Source organism: Brachyhypopomus gauderio, chromosome 2 (genome assembly GCF_052324685.1).
Source record: "Brachyhypopomus gauderio isolate BG-103 chromosome 2, BGAUD_0.2, whole genome shotgun sequence".
NCBI lineage: Eukaryota > Metazoa > Chordata > Actinopteri > Gymnotiformes > Hypopomidae > Brachyhypopomus > Brachyhypopomus gauderio.
The window spans coordinates 26,918,166-26,933,550 of NC_135212.1; the positions used below are offsets into that span (position 1 = coordinate 26,918,166).

General features: G+C 43.5%; 1 protein-coding gene across 1 annotated transcript in view; it reads left to right on the plus strand.

The window, feature by feature from the left end:
- zfhx3a (zinc finger homeobox 3a) overlaps positions 1–15,385 on the plus strand; it is a 30,131-nt gene that overhangs the window by 4,311 nt on the left and 10,435 nt on the right. The window contains exons 2-6 of the mRNA XM_076992580.1: positions 5,046–7,865; positions 9,518–9,746; positions 13,557–13,646; positions 13,789–13,925; positions 14,103–14,303. Coding sequence (XP_076848695.1) covers positions 5,082–7,865; positions 9,518–9,746; positions 13,557–13,646; positions 13,789–13,925; positions 14,103–14,303 — 3,441 coding nt within the window. The 5' untranslated portion in view covers positions 5,046–5,081. The remainder of the gene's footprint in view (positions 1–5,045; positions 7,866–9,517; positions 9,747–13,556; positions 13,647–13,788; positions 13,926–14,102; positions 14,304–15,385) is intronic.

Consider the following 15,385-nt stretch of genomic DNA (forward strand, 5'->3'; position numbering starts at 1 on the left):
TATAAATAATTTGGTGCCCTTTAATAAAATGGAAAACAAATACAATTGAACAATTCTTGCATGTTGTACTGACAGTCACGCTGTCTACATTCTGATTAAGAACAGGGCTCCCCTCACTTTAGCCTAAATTCCAGCACTTTTCAAACCTGAAACACAATGTAACATTAAAATTCGTCAGGTAAATGTTCCTTCCACTGTTTCTTTATACTACCACAGTTTATACTTTATACTACAATAGTTGCCAGGTTCGCGTTTTCACGCCAAATTGGGCTTGTTTGGAAAATCCAGCCGCGGGTAAAAATTATGGGGTCGCGGGGTGCGGTTTTTTGGTCTACTTTTGAGTTGGGCTACCGCAGGAGTTACAAGTCAACACTAATAATGGATCGCGATATAATACTTAATTTGTCTCCATTTTACACACTCGCGAGGTGCCCGGAGCCGCGCGCTACGGTCACTCGCGAAAGTATAATCCATTGAAGCGGGTTCGGTGACCGAGGCAGAAACTGCTTAATCCAAAATATCCCGCGGAGGGAAACTTTATTGACAGCGCAACTGAATAGCACTCTTCGCTCTCTCCCTCTATCGGTTTCAAACACCTTACAGCGAGGACTTGTTTGGTCTACATCTGACGCCGCAAAACCGAACCAACTCCAGATCACGGAGCTAGTTGCTCTTTTCTTGGACACAAGTTCCGCCGTCATGTTTGTGTGTGTGTGTTTTGAGGGTGGATGGGTGGGAGGTGCTAAACTCACTGAACTACGGGAGCCCACAGTGCAGCGTCGGTGGTGAAAATTAAATCTCAGAAAATCGATTTTCTTAAAAACACATCGTCCTTAACTGTAAATTCGAATTAATAGATAATATCGATTAATCGCCCAGCTCTACTTGTAGTTCAGAATATGTTAGTTACTCAGTTACAAGAAGCCTTTGTTAGAATGGCTATAGGACACCCAGTATATGTACAGTCACAGGCACACATTAGGATTCTTAATTAATGTAAAGTTATCAACATTTGAACCTCAGCATCCTCTCATATATTCCTTTAACAGTACACTTAGTTTTTAGTGTTCATACATAAGGGCGGGCAAAATGGATTCCAGGTATGGGGTGGTCCATAGGTATGTGGACAGTGACTCTGTGTTTTGCTTGGTGTGGAGCATTTCAGGAGTGTTAACCTTTTCTTTATTATTTGAGGCCTTTTTGTTTGAAGGGGATAAAAATGAATTGGACTGCAGGCTGGGGAGATGTTTGCTGTTCAGCTTGTTTGTTTGTTTGTTTGTTGTATGTGCACATGACTGCTAACAAAAGGTCTGGGCTGGAGAGCTCTGGCTTTTGCGTCTGGCGTCTGTTCCTGTGGTTTCTGAAAGTAACGACCAAAAAAGCCTTTAAATCGGATAATTAGAAGGCTGATTGGTGAGAATGTCAACCAGAAAGATAGCCAAAAGATTAGTTGTGTGGAAATATACTGCTGGGTTCATGGTAAGAATGCTTCACTGAGGTTGGCAATAGTAGCCGACCTGACATACCACCAGAAAGGGTTGAAAAGGTCCAGAACACCATCCAGGATACAGGCATGATGTGTGAGGTTTGGGCGAAAAAAACGCAGAAATGTTACCTTTATAAAATGCAAACAGTACAGCCAAGATACATTTTCTTATAAAGTACATAAAAAAACTTTGGGTTGTTTTTGGAGGAGATAAAAACAAAATCTGTGTGTATTGGAGTACTGCAAATTGTAGACAAAAAAGTAGCTAGTCAACCTATGTGAGAAGTGGTATTTCCCAGTGATGTGTCAGCTAGCAGCAGAAGCAGGATGAACTCTGGTGTACCTCTGTGTGCAAAACGCTGAGCAATGTGCACATACAGCAAGGCCTGTACTATACGTCGACAGTATTTTAGTTTCAAGTGCTTGGTATGATGATATAAGGTGACCAATAGAGGACTAGTTTATACATGTATGATTCAACAGTTCAAATTCGTCTCAATTGGTAATACAGTGCAATCCCACTGACATTCGTTTCTTCTAGATGCTTGATGCTGGATGTCCACCCAGGTGAAGGTCTGCCAGGTCTGAAGTGCATTCACATTCAGTCCTGAGTTGAGTGGCTTTTTGACTTCAGTAGTTTCACTAGTGCAGGGATGTCAGACTGCATGTCACTGCCTGTCAAGGACGTTGTGAAAAAGTCCAAATTTGCGTTAGAATCGTATTTTGGGTTACTGTCATGCTGCAAAGTGAAGTTAACTGTTAACCAAGTTCAACGTGTTAGACGTGGCTCAATATATATACAGTTATCCTAAACTTATGTTCATTCATCATAGACTGTTGAGCAAATGGTTTGTTTTTTGTAAGTGATACATTTGTCCAGTTAAGATTTGATTGTTCTGAAAGACCTCATTATTGTTAGACAGTTTCAGAATTCTTATGATCGTGTAGTTACTTGTTAATGCTCAGAATGCGAACAAAAACGGGTCAGAACTGAGGGATGTGACGAGGCAGATGAAGGGTTGAAGCACTTGGTCATTGTTCATACAGGTCCTTCATGCCACATGCAGATGTTTGGTGTGAGCAGATGCAGTCATGCATTCGACGTTGATCATACCGCATCAAAAGTAGTCATGCCATTAAAGTGCATTGAACCAGAAATGATACAAGTAGAGTCCTTTGCAGCCATGGCATTTTGTGGGCTCACAGAGCCTTCAACAGTCAGAAGAACCATAGGCTACTCTGTTTCACTGTTCTGCAGCTGTCATCCACTACCCACCAAGAAGTTCACAAGTTCATTTTACCATAGCCACTGAATACTCATTGTTTCCCTATGGTTTTTGACACTTGTGTATAGACATGAATCTGAGCGTTCTTTGACCTTGTGGGGTCACCTGCATGTTCAGTTTCTCATCAGATCTACACGTTGCACCCATGTTTCCTGTTCAAGTGAGGGTATTTTAACTTTTGGCCTTTGACCCCTATGTGTGCATGTCATTTAAATTTTTCTGGTATGTCGTTTAGGAAACACATCAGCATTCTGTTTTCAGATTCTGTTCTTTGTTGATCTTCAAGGTCTGGACTACAGTCTTTTGTCCTTTTTTATAGAAAGACCCCTTTTTCACTATCACCTATTCTGTCATGCTTGGCTTGACTGATTTAGTGTTTTTCTGAGGTCTTCCAGCCTTTCTCTCTCCACTAGTCTTTTTCACTTTTTTTTGAAGTCTCTCTTTTGGCTTGTGAATGGATTTAGTGTTTCTAATGGAAATGGTGCATTAAATCAAAGATCAAAGCCAAGCACACAGCAGAGGGGACAGCTGTCCAAACACACAGAGACTGAGAGAGTCTGAGAGACACAGAGACTAAGAGAGCAAGAGCAAGAGAGGAATTTAGTCAAGTATATTGTCTGGTAAATTTATTCAAATGTATTGTGGCTTAGTAAAGCTAGTATCTCAAATATACATTCACAGTAAGATGTATTTGTTTTTGCTAGAGTAGTGTAGTGTAAATGCATATTTTTTGTAATATCATAAACAGAACCTGATAACTTCATGTAAGACACATAAAGCAATGGATGTTATGTGCTGAGAATACCTGTTCAGCCTTTCTACTGAATACTTTATGCAGAATCTTTACAAAAACGCATGTGTACACACATGCAAATTGGTTTGAAATGCATCTTGTCTCCTGCTGTGTGCCCTCATGTAAGGTGTCCCAAAGATAAGACTAATTAACCTAGCTGCTAATAAGGTATGTTATTAATTACAACACGCACATACAGTGTGCATACAGTTTCTGTGCAGTATCATCGATAGATACAGGAAATAAACATGTATTTATTAAGCTTTGTGTATGTGTGTGTGCGCATGATCAGACTACTTTGTGTGAGCACCACTCTCTGCTGTTGGGATACTTGTGTTCGACTTGCCTTCAAAGCCTCTTGATCCAGGCCTGAGGATTGGATTGAGCTTAAATCAGTGAACACATCCTTAGTACTGTGGTAGCATCCTGCTCTGGCTTCCAGTAAGTTGCTTAGCATTCATGCTATTGATTTTTCTATAAGCACTTTAACCCCCTCCAGCAGCCAGGATCAGAAAGAGCTCAATATAACCATCTGAATCTCGGCACAATCTGCACTTTTAAACTGGGAGGTTGAGCAATTACCCCAATGTGCATGCACACACAGACACACACGCACACACACACGTACAAGAACATAAAATGTAATTTCCTCAATTCCCAGCAGATCCCCCTTCAAATACAAATATCCCTCAATCCTCACATCCAACTGCGCATGCTTTAACTATAAAAGTGCCCGAGTTAGAACTCCAAACATAAACTAACATAAGTGCAGTGCGGCTTTGCATGTATGTACATACTGTAGGCCTATACACAAATATATCTGTGACGGCAGATGTTGAAAAGCTCCATGTAAATAGAATTAAACTGAAACCACTTCTTAGTCAAACAGCTCGGGGGCTTTTGCAGCCGAGGTCTCTGGAGAAGCCACAGATGTCAGGGAGTGCAGCCCGAAGGCACAGACACTGAGCAAACCACTTTAGACGGAGCACCCTGTACTCCGTGGCCTTCAGTTTACTAATAGGGAGCTTACTGCAGATGGAGGAAGGGGAAGGCAAGGGGACAGGCTTCACAAGACATTCATTGAAGAGATTTTTGTGATTCCAAGAAAGTTTCCTCATGTAATATTCAGTTTTCAGCATTGCAGCCTGGCAAAACGCTATTGATCGCACTGTAGCCTTTTTTACCCAGTTTTTTTAAATTATTTTTTTATTTTGGCTTGTTCACTCACTCATTTGGTGAACAGCAGCAAGTTCATAACATTCTGGGGCACCGTAAAACACTACTCATTTTAGCACCAGCCTTTGTCTTCTTGGAGGCGTATTGAGTTGCTTGTATATACTTTTGCACAATAACTCTTTCCAGCTATTGGTAGTTTTACTATGGACAACGCATCTGAAAATGTCACGTATTCTCAGTCAGGATGTTACTTAACAACCACCCCCCCCCCCCCCCCCCCCCCGATCTCTCTCTCGTTCTGTAGGTCAGGGTGGGATGAGTGTGTCCAGTAACTGGAAGGATGGAGTGCTGTGACTCTTTCTCAGATGATGGGACCTCCAGCCCTTACATGAACCGGCCACCAGGGTTCTGCAGCTCATCTCCATCCAGCCTGCTACTCTTGCCTAGAAATAAAACCTCTGAGCTGAGTTTGCTCACCCCATCCAACAAGAGGGAACTGGGACAGAATACAGGAGTAGACGGGGAAGGCTCGGGTAAAAGGAGGACCTTGGGAGGCGGATGTGAACGAGGAGTTGATGAAGAGCAGGTTGACGAGTTTGCGGCAGGTGATTCTTTAGAGAAAGATGTAGAGATGAGAGAAGAGAACGATAAAGATGAGGAAGATGAAGATGACGAAGAGTGCGATGATTTAGAACATCAGATTGGAGAGATAATATACCAGGCTGATGGATCTGTTTATGTCCTAGAGAGCCAGAATCAGCTGCCATTTGAAGTGGTTCCATCCTCTTCTCGTCCCCCCATTATTAGCACTTGCCATTTTGCTTTGTCCCAGAGCTCTTCGTTAAAGAGCTTTCATGTCTTCCACCTCCGTAACCCCAAGAACTGGTGCCACCTGGCTGGAGACGCCCCTGCTTTGCTGACCTGCCTATCCAAAGATGGAGCGCTTGCCCGGACGGGCCTTTCTGAAGCGGGGCGGGTGCCTTCTGCTAGCCCCCCCATCCTTCTGTGCTTTTTCTGTCACCTGTCGTTCAACTGTGTGCGTGCATTCCGAGGTCACATTTTGCAGCAACATGACGTCACACTTGACGCGGACGAACGGCACCTGCTTTCGCTTCGGCACACCTGTGCCATCCTGCAGCCTGTAGGCCACAGCGGCCACCCGTTCCTCAGCTTCCTAGAACCAAAAACAAGCAGCGAGCGTGCTGCGCCAAGCCAGTCAGCGGCCCAACCAGGGCACCGTGCGGTAGGCGTGCCGAGTCGGCAGGAGAGTGAATGCCTACAGATGTCTGAGACGGGACTCCCTCTCCAGCCCTCTCTACCCAGAACCCCCCTTCCTACCTCAGCGCTGAGCCCTGCCAAAGACCCTTCAACCCTGGGGAGAGAGGGCACAAAGTGGAGCAAGGACGATTACATGTGGAAAGATGGCACAAGTTGCAGAGAAATGGACGAGCGGCCAAGTTCAGAGGTCATTTGCTCTGCAGACCATAGAATGAGTAGCATTGACGGCAGTGGCGGACGAGAGCACGCAACTGAAGTGGCTCTTTCAAACCAAAGCATTCCCAATTCTCCCAACTCTGTCACCACAGCAACCAGCTTTATGAATAACACCAAATCTCGTACAGACTCTGAGTTAGAGTGTGGAACAAGCTTTAACTGCCACGGCCGTGCTCCACCTTCCCCTAGTGTGCAAACCCCGCCCATAGTCACTACTACAAAAGACCTTGCTGACCAAGAGAGTGTGATGGACACTGAACCAAACAACTTGTCGAAGAAGGGCTGTGCCATGGCAGATGGAGCCAGAGGCAGAGTGTGTGACGACAAGCCAGCTATCACTTACTCTGACCTACCGGAGAACTTTAGCAATTCTCAGTCACCAGCCGTCAGCCCGTCTCTGGCCCACACTAACAGATCTCTTCCAGAAGATGGCCAGACCGACACTGGGTCTAGAGGGAGTTTGTTGGCTGCAGATGATGGTGTTTTTGTTATCGGGCAAGACGGTATACAGGGATCTTCCTACTGTTTTGGGGGTCAAGCTACCATTACCCACTCGCGAAATTCCTGCAAGACACTGAAGTGCCCCAAGTGCAACTGGCACTACAAGTATCAGCAGACCCTAGAGGCCCATATGAAGGAGAAGCACCCAGACTCTGAAGAAGGGCAGTGTCCTTACTGTAGCAGTGGGCAGAGCCACCCACGCCTGGCTCGGGGGGAGACGTACACCTGTGGGTATAAGCCTTTTCGTTGTCAGGTGTGCCAGTATTCCACCACCACCAAGGGCAACCTAAGTATCCACATGCAGTCTGACAAACATCTCAACAACATGCAGAATCTGCAGACCCAGGCACGACCACAAGCTCCACCACAAATTCCACCTGCACAATCCAGCCCCCTGTCTCACACGCATACCCCCCAGGCCACCTCTACCTCCCCTAAACTCCAGGGGCGTGCCGCGTGGCGATGTGAAGTGTGTGACTATGAAACCAACGTAGCGCGAAACCTTCGCATACACATGACCAGCGAGAAACACACACACAACATGCTCCTCCTGCAACAAAACCTGGCCCACATGCAACGTCAGCGACGGCACAGTACCACGGAGCTCTACCGCTACTGCCAGCCCCAGGGCAGGCTGTCTGACCCCGGCCTGGCATTTCAGGCTGATGAGGCTGTACAAGAGCCTCCCCAAAATCTGGCAGAGGTGGATGCTCCAGAGGCCATGTTTGAATGTGTGCTATGTGGCCATTACTCTTCAGACAGCCTGGAGACTCTTGGTCAGCATCTGGCCAAACAGCGCTCGCTTCCTGATTCCAGTTGGAGGAGCACAACTGGCGACGCCCACAGTTGCCGTCTCTGCCATTACGCCACGCCCCTGCGGGCCAACTTCCAGCTGCACTGCCAGACTGATAAACACCTTCAGCGTTACCAGCTAGCAGCACACCTGCAAGAAGCCAGCAGCCACAGTGGAAACCAAGAGGAGGATGAGGAATGGCTGCTCAGGTGCATGACCACTGGCATCCAAGTGCAGCTAAGGTGTAATGCATGCAACTACGAGGCCAACAGTCTGGAGAAGCTAAAACTACACACAGTGAACCCCACACACGAGGCCAGCTTGAGACTATACAAGGTAAATTCTTCCCAGTCAGTGATTTTGAACTGGCGCATGTGTGTCTTTGAGTGTGAGCTCGACCTCAAACATTACATTTTGCTGACATTACATAGTGCTGTTAATGTCATTATTTGTTCAGTATGGGACTGTTTCCTGAACATGAATTAAGTCTAGTTTTGGATTACATTGCACTACAATGGTGACTCCATTGGAAATGGTTTTCAGCATAGGTTTGGTCTGAAAAACTGTTCTGGTGTGATATGATTAATTTGGCTGAAACATCTCAGACAAAACACTTTTGATTACTCATTTTTCATTACTGTTGGCATTGTACCTTTTCCAAAAAAGTAAATATTTTATATTTATAGTGACAAGCTAATATGATCTAGAAAGTTATTACCTGTTGTCTCGCTCTTGAATAAGACATACACGCTTTGATAGATGAGATGGCTCTATTGATTTAGTCTGCTGTCACCACCTACGTCTTCATGCTGAGCCCCAGCAGTCAGTTCTGAGAGTCAGTTCTCCAAAATCCATTGCACCACAGAATTGATTCTCCCAGTTCCAACCTAAATTCAAGTACCTTACCAGATAACCTTTTAAAATGTAAATGAACATTGTGTGAACAGTTTGTTGTAGTTGAAGTCTTCCTTCCATTTCTGAAGTAGATTTTGGGAAGGGGCATCGCAGGCAGAGGGTAGAAACTGCTCATTTGCCTCCCAGGCCTCTGCAGTCTGTTTAGTAATGGAGATTGATTGTATGTTATTTTTTCCCCTCCTGCTAATGTGGTCCATTAGCCCAGCACATCTCTAATCAGTTTAGAGTTCAGCCCAGCAAGTGGACTGGTGTTTCTCATTGTGCGCATGATTGTATTTTACACACTCAGTGAGCTAATTCTCAATGAACGTCAGATTGAAATCCCAATTTTCTAAAGGAAAAATGACTCATGACTGAAACTGAAAACGGTAAAAGCATCTGGTATGCTAAGCTAAGTTACCAGAGAAGATAACATGAGCTACTTCACCATCTTGGTTTGCTATGCCAGAAATGTATTGCTAACTGGGTATCTTTGCTAGCGTATGAATCATGAACTAACTTTGCTAGAATATGAAACATGAACATGAGCTACTGGTGTAACGCTAGCTACCTATATGGGTATCCAAGCTAGTAAGCTTACTAGCTTTGGAACATTTAGAACAGTTAATGGTGTAGAGTTAACACATCTCAAATGTAGCTATAGATGTAGCTACAGTGGAAAAATGCACAAAAGTGAAATGCCTATATGGACTTTTGCCTTATTTTTTGAATGTCTTAGTCAGTTCCCCTATGCCACACACTCTTTACTGTTGTAGAGACCAGCCCATTTGCTCTCACAAGAAGAGGGCATTATTATGTTTTTGTAGCTAGCTTCCTAGCGCTTTTAAAATCAAGTAGAGTTGTTTACATATTACAAAAAAATCCAGGACTGTTAAAAAAGGATTGGTGTTATCACCCAATGAACCAGTCCTAATTATGACCCTGTTTAGTGGAGAGTACTGTTGCTTCTATGGGGTAGACCATTAAATGAATTTAATACTCTTTTTTTAAAAGAGTGCTTAGCTTTGCCTTTTTGGCCTGGACAATTAGAAGAAAAGGAATATGACTAATGTGTCTTTTTTTTCGCTCCTCAGTATCTACAGCAGTTTGAAGGAACTGTGTCTGATGGTGGGTGGTTGCACTGTGTGCTGTGTAATTACTCCACCCAGAACAGTCTCAGTCTTGTGCAGCACTCCAATTCATTGAGTCACCAGAGAGAGGAGGGATTACTCAGACTACAGCAAATCCAGAAAGGCTTCCAGGATGAAGAGGAGGAGCTTGGTGCCATGTTTAAAATAAGAAAGACTCCTGCACAAGATAATGGTAAGAGCAAGTAATGTGTGGTCTTTCAGTGTTTTCTGATTCATTTTCTGGGATATGAGAGAGCTTTGTCTTTAGGAAAGCAACATTTGAAGGTCTTTGGAGAAATTAAAAAATCTAAAAAAAATAGAGATATTTTATAGATTTCAGTATAAAGACCCAAAGATGCGAACATTTACCTACTCTAACTAATTACACATAATACACGACACATTACACATAATTACACATGACAGATGTTTGTTTTGTGAAGGTTTTATTAATACCGTTGTCATCCTGGGTAAAATCGTTAATTTGTTCTGTTGATCTAATATGTTCTATCTCAATCTATTGTATTTTGCTTAAATATAATGGTTCTCAGTATAATTAGTTCTTTCTTTGAGGTTCTAAGCTATACAGCATTTAATGATATTAAAAATAGCTTTAAAGAAAACATCAAAAATATATAGGAAATTTTGTAATCCCTACCTGTCTAGAAAAACAGCATCTTTTTTTTTTTATTTTTAATCAGAACAGAACACATTGTAGTCCCACACATTAATATCGGGTCATGGTGAACATGGTGAACTAGCAATTGCTAATAAAACCCATCATAAGCACAAAAGATAGTTAGGCGACCATGTTGTCTGCTGCTCACTGCTGGAGTGTTGTAGCTGGGGAGAAATAAAAAAGGGGGGTAAACCAGCAGAGGGGGGAGGGGCGTAAAGGCGAGCAGGAAAACAGCAAGGCTGGGTGTAAAGAGAACAAGAGAAGGGGCGCTTATTGACTCTGGGGTAATTGAGAGAAGCGGGTGGTAGAGTCAATTAGCATTTGGTTCAAACCCCAGATCAACCCAACTAATGACTTAAACAATAGCCCAATGCTTGCACTCTGTCAGTGTGAGGGAGAATGTGAACACGAGTGAGAGATTTTTGTAGAGAATGGCAGAAATTGATTGTGTTAATTTATCTGCCAATAATCAGGCTTGTTACGTTCTCACTGCCTGGAAGGAGGCCTTACTAGAGGTGGTGGCTAATCAATGCAGCCGATAAAGGCCTCACCCACTAACAAGGAATGAGTTAATTAATGCTATCCAATTAATCTCTAAAGGGGGCGAATAAGATAGAGTGAGAGAATGTGTGCAGGAGATTCCCTCATGTCCAACTTTGAGAAAGTCATACAGACTTTACATGTTTGAGTTGTTCATTTGTATCTCTGAGAAGGAATTTTTTTCATTATGGATGTTATGTTTAGTTTAATTTGTGAGATATTTGCTTAAAGTGTCTGTAAATAAAATATTTAACTTGTTTCCTTTAGAAAAAAATTTCCCTCTCTCTATTCCATTGTGTATTCACCTGGGCAGGTCAGAGAGAGTGTGATGAGGCCGTCCTAACATTAGCAAGAGAGCCCATCCCTTCTAAAGTTAATTTGTAATTAAGGATGTAATTATCCCTTTAAAGTGTTTTTTCTATTGCAAAAAATATCTAGCACTACCTCTAGTTAAAAAAATAAATAATAATTGAAAAAACATTTAGATTTTTCTTATATTCCATTCAGCACAGGGACACTCACTCTTCGCAATAAAAGGAAAAAATCAAACATGGAGGCAAGACAGGAGGGAGAAAACCGTTTTCCTTGTGTGTAGTCCTGGCTGGGGTTCCACTGCGAGCTGCTGAGCGGGTTGAGTGTGTAAGCCGCAGCATATCACGGGCCGAGGTGCTGAGTGACTCGCTAGCGCTTCTGTTAGAAGAGGCTGAATAAACAGCAGTGGAGTGGATCACTGTGTCTCAATGGCTTACTATTGATCTTTGTAGAAACGCAGGGCATTCCCTAATTTATAATCAATAGTGGATCAATTCTGCCGAGCGTTCGTGTACTGATCTCTGAGCCGAGCAGGAAGTGCTGATGAGGTGTGTGCCGAGAGTGTGTATAGAGTCTGTTAGTGCGTGTGAATGCATTTTATCACTTCATTATTGGCCAGGCTGACCTCACCGCCCTGATGTGGATTCATATGCTCTTTCTTTTGTGCAAAGTGGAAACACGTCAAAAGAAGTGCACCGGTTTGATTAAGGTTGTTTGGTCAGTCGGTGCATTTGTATTTTATAGCTATAGAATTTATAAAATGTAAAACAGATACTTGGAAATACATATGAGAAATGTGTGCTGAAATGCTGACATTTATGCACCATATAACCTTGCTGTAAAAAAGCTTGTATTCTCTACATGCATATTAAATATATTTCTCATCCTCATTGACGGGCTTGAGACCCTTAATTCTTAGCATCAAAGTGTTTCCCATTTTATAGAAATCCTACTTGTACTGCTGTTTTGGGAAACAGATATTTCATTTTTGCGCTTGCGTTTCAATCATCAGTCATTGTTTGAATGGAGCAGTGCAAACTCGTTGGCTTGTCCCTTATATAAATGTTCATTCCATTTCTGTTTTTATTTTATTTTACCATGTTTTAATTTTTTCTAAAATGAAATGCCATTTAAAAAAAGGATTACCCAAACTGCATGCCAGATTCTTGGCCAGCCTTCGTGTGTGCATGTGTGTGCATGTGAAGGAGTGTGTGGTGGGTGCAGTGGAGCGTTCATAAGCAGAGCGGATTGGACAGTTTCAGGTTATGTGTTCTGTGTTTATGGCTGTGTAGGTCTGATAGGAAATCAATAGTATGTCTGTCAGGATAATTGGTGTTCAGCTGGCCTCTCCCTCCTTCTTTCTCTCTCTTTTTCATAACAATCCTCTCTGAACAACTAGAAGATACCTCAGCTGTCCTTTGATTGGTCTGTTATGACAACCCTTATGGCTTTCTGTCTCCTCTGGCTTTGCAGTCTCTAATCCTACCTACCCAAATCAGCCCCTTCCCCCACAAACGCAAACAGTCACTCTGTCAAGGAAGCAGAAAGCCAGAAAGCAGGGACAGGGGGGGGTGGTTTGGTTGTGGCTAGAAGGTGGCGTCCTATGTGTCCTGAGGCAATGTGTCTTGTCCTTCTGCAGCTTGGCCAAGCTATTAGACACTGAAAAAGAACAACAGAATATATCCGCTCTCTTTTGTGAAGGTTCCTTTGGGTTTCAGCTCAGAACATTCAATCTCTCACTGTGAAGGTGACAAACTCTAATGACAACACATGTGGATATTTTTTTACTTGTAGAGTTATTAGAGCTCATGTTGTCTTAATTCGTTTTACACATATTTAGCAAAAAGCAGAAAATATGCAGACTGTGGAAAGGTCTTTTTTTTTTAAGGATTTTAAAAATCCTTTAAAGATCCTTTTCCTGCTAAGCCTGTTATGCCGTTTTCAAAGCATTGGCTCTTCCTCTAATTTGCGCAGTGAAATGGAGTCTGAGTGAGTGACCCTCATGGCCTCTTCAGTATTATCTCCCTCCTGTGACTCTCAAAGCCCCGTCGGTCAGATGAAGCACTGCTGACACGGCTGATTTTCAGCGTTTCTCTCTCTCCATGGCTTCTCTCTCTCCGTCTCTCTCCTCCCATCTCTTTTAAGCATTGGGTGTGTGTACTGAAAAGCAGTAGCTTGTCTATATAATTTGTGTGTGTGAAGGGTGGTGGTGGTGGTGGTGGTGGTTGTTGGGGTAGGTGAAGCCTGGCCCTGATAGTGTAGGGTGACCCCTATAGGTTATATTTTGTAATCCCAGAGCACATAGACAAAGGAAGATGCTATTTCTCCAATTGATGACATTTTCTAAAAATAATCCTATAATTCCAGAAAGGCTTTCACACCAAATATTTTAACTGGAAGAGTAAAATGATGCACTATTGAGTTAAACTGTCTGTATGTTAGATTGTCAACATTCTCTCTCCCCACCCCTAGGAGATGTGAATGAGATGGAGTCACCCACTGAGATTACTGCTGACCAGGAGGACCGGACCAAACATGTAGACACAGGGGGGGAGGAAACAGGTCAGAAATACCTCTAAATGTCTTATGCTATTCATGCAGCGTGGATTTCAATCTCTTACAGTAGACAATTTTGTTTAAATGTGATTATAGATAAATCTGAGAATATGAGCTACAATTTATTGTGGGTTTGATTTTTCTATAGAACCATCCATTCATGAGGAAAAAGGACAGAGTGAACCTCATGCTAGTCCCAAACGCCCGATCTTTGCGCCTGGCGAAACGGACGACTCCTCACCACCAAAACGGCCCCGAGCTCAGGTGGAAACCGCCTCAGATCAGGTGAGACTGGAAGCAGACGACCCACGCACACCTCGGAGTTGTTTTTTTATTTTTTTCTCCCCCCCTTCAGTGTTTGAGAACTGAAGCGTTTCTTATATTTCCTGACGCACCAACCTCGCTTGTCACGTCGGAGAACCCACGTTCTCGCTCACACGCCTCTCCCATGCCCTCCCTCAGGTCCGACAGTGCCCGTTCTGCCGGTTCTGTCACGCCGATCTCGGCCGCCTGCGGAGTCACGTGATGATCCAGCACGCTGTGCAGCCCGTCCTCCGCTGCCCGCTCTGCCAGGAGACCCTGCGTAGCATCGCTCTGCTGCGCACACACCTCGCGCACTTGCACAGTGTGACCGCAGACTGCACACAGAAGCTCATCAACACGGTGAGGCCCAGCCCGAGACCCGGAGACCCAGGCTTAGCCCGCCACGGGAACGGCTCTGATTTTCAAAGTGCAGCATTAACAGATGACGGCCTCCTGCTGTGCATCTTGTTAAACTCACTTGTAATTGGCAGTTGGACTGCACGGGGACGGTGGGACCCGTAAATGCACACCGGCCGCAATTTATATTTCTTGATGGAACTTTGTGTCACAGTACTGCATTGCCCTCCTTCAACCCTCTTAATTCAAAATGAAACATTCGTCCTAAGAGGTTTTGTGTGTGTGTGTGTGTGTGTGTGTATATATATATATATATTGTAAGACATGCAAGTTGTTTAATCTGTATGTAATTAGTACATCAGGTCTGTGAGTTACATTGTATATTTATTAACATTCCTTTTTTTATGCGAGGAAAATGAGAATGTAAAATTTTATTTGTGATGATGGTCTTTAAGGAAATATGTGGGTTTAAACGTTTAAAATAAGCTGGAACTTTTGACCCCACAGAAGTAGACTTGTTTTTCCTTTATCTATTTTTGGTAATTCACTGGCAGGCCTTATTGAGCAAATAGAGTCTTCCAAGCAATGTGACGTTTGCCAATCTGATAAGCGTATTCTTTCTATGTATTCATGCTTGTGCAACGTTTGGTTTGGTGCGAGGGCCTTTTGTCCTTTATTTACCTCTGCTCTCTTTTCTTCTGCATTGTGTATTCATTTTTCTGGGTCCTTCCGCCTCTGTGTCATGTTCCCCATGTCCCCCCTGCTCCCCCTCCCCCTCAGTTTCGTCTAAGATAGGGTAATGAAAATAATTGAGCTTCATTAGTCCTGATATGGTGCTAGGTGGTTCTCGTTATGAGCCGTGCTTCCCAATTATGTGCTCTAAATTAAATGTGACCTTGAGTGGGCCTCTGTGCTTGCCTCCTGTCTTCTAATGAAGCACTTTGCTGAAATGGTGTGCTTTGTGATGGAAATGGCATCACATTTTATTTTGTTGTGTGTGGTTCTGCCTCTCTATGTCTGAATGCATTATATATCTGCTGATCTGCTCATTTTAAAAGTGGTAAAAATGAAGGTAAAGATGTGGC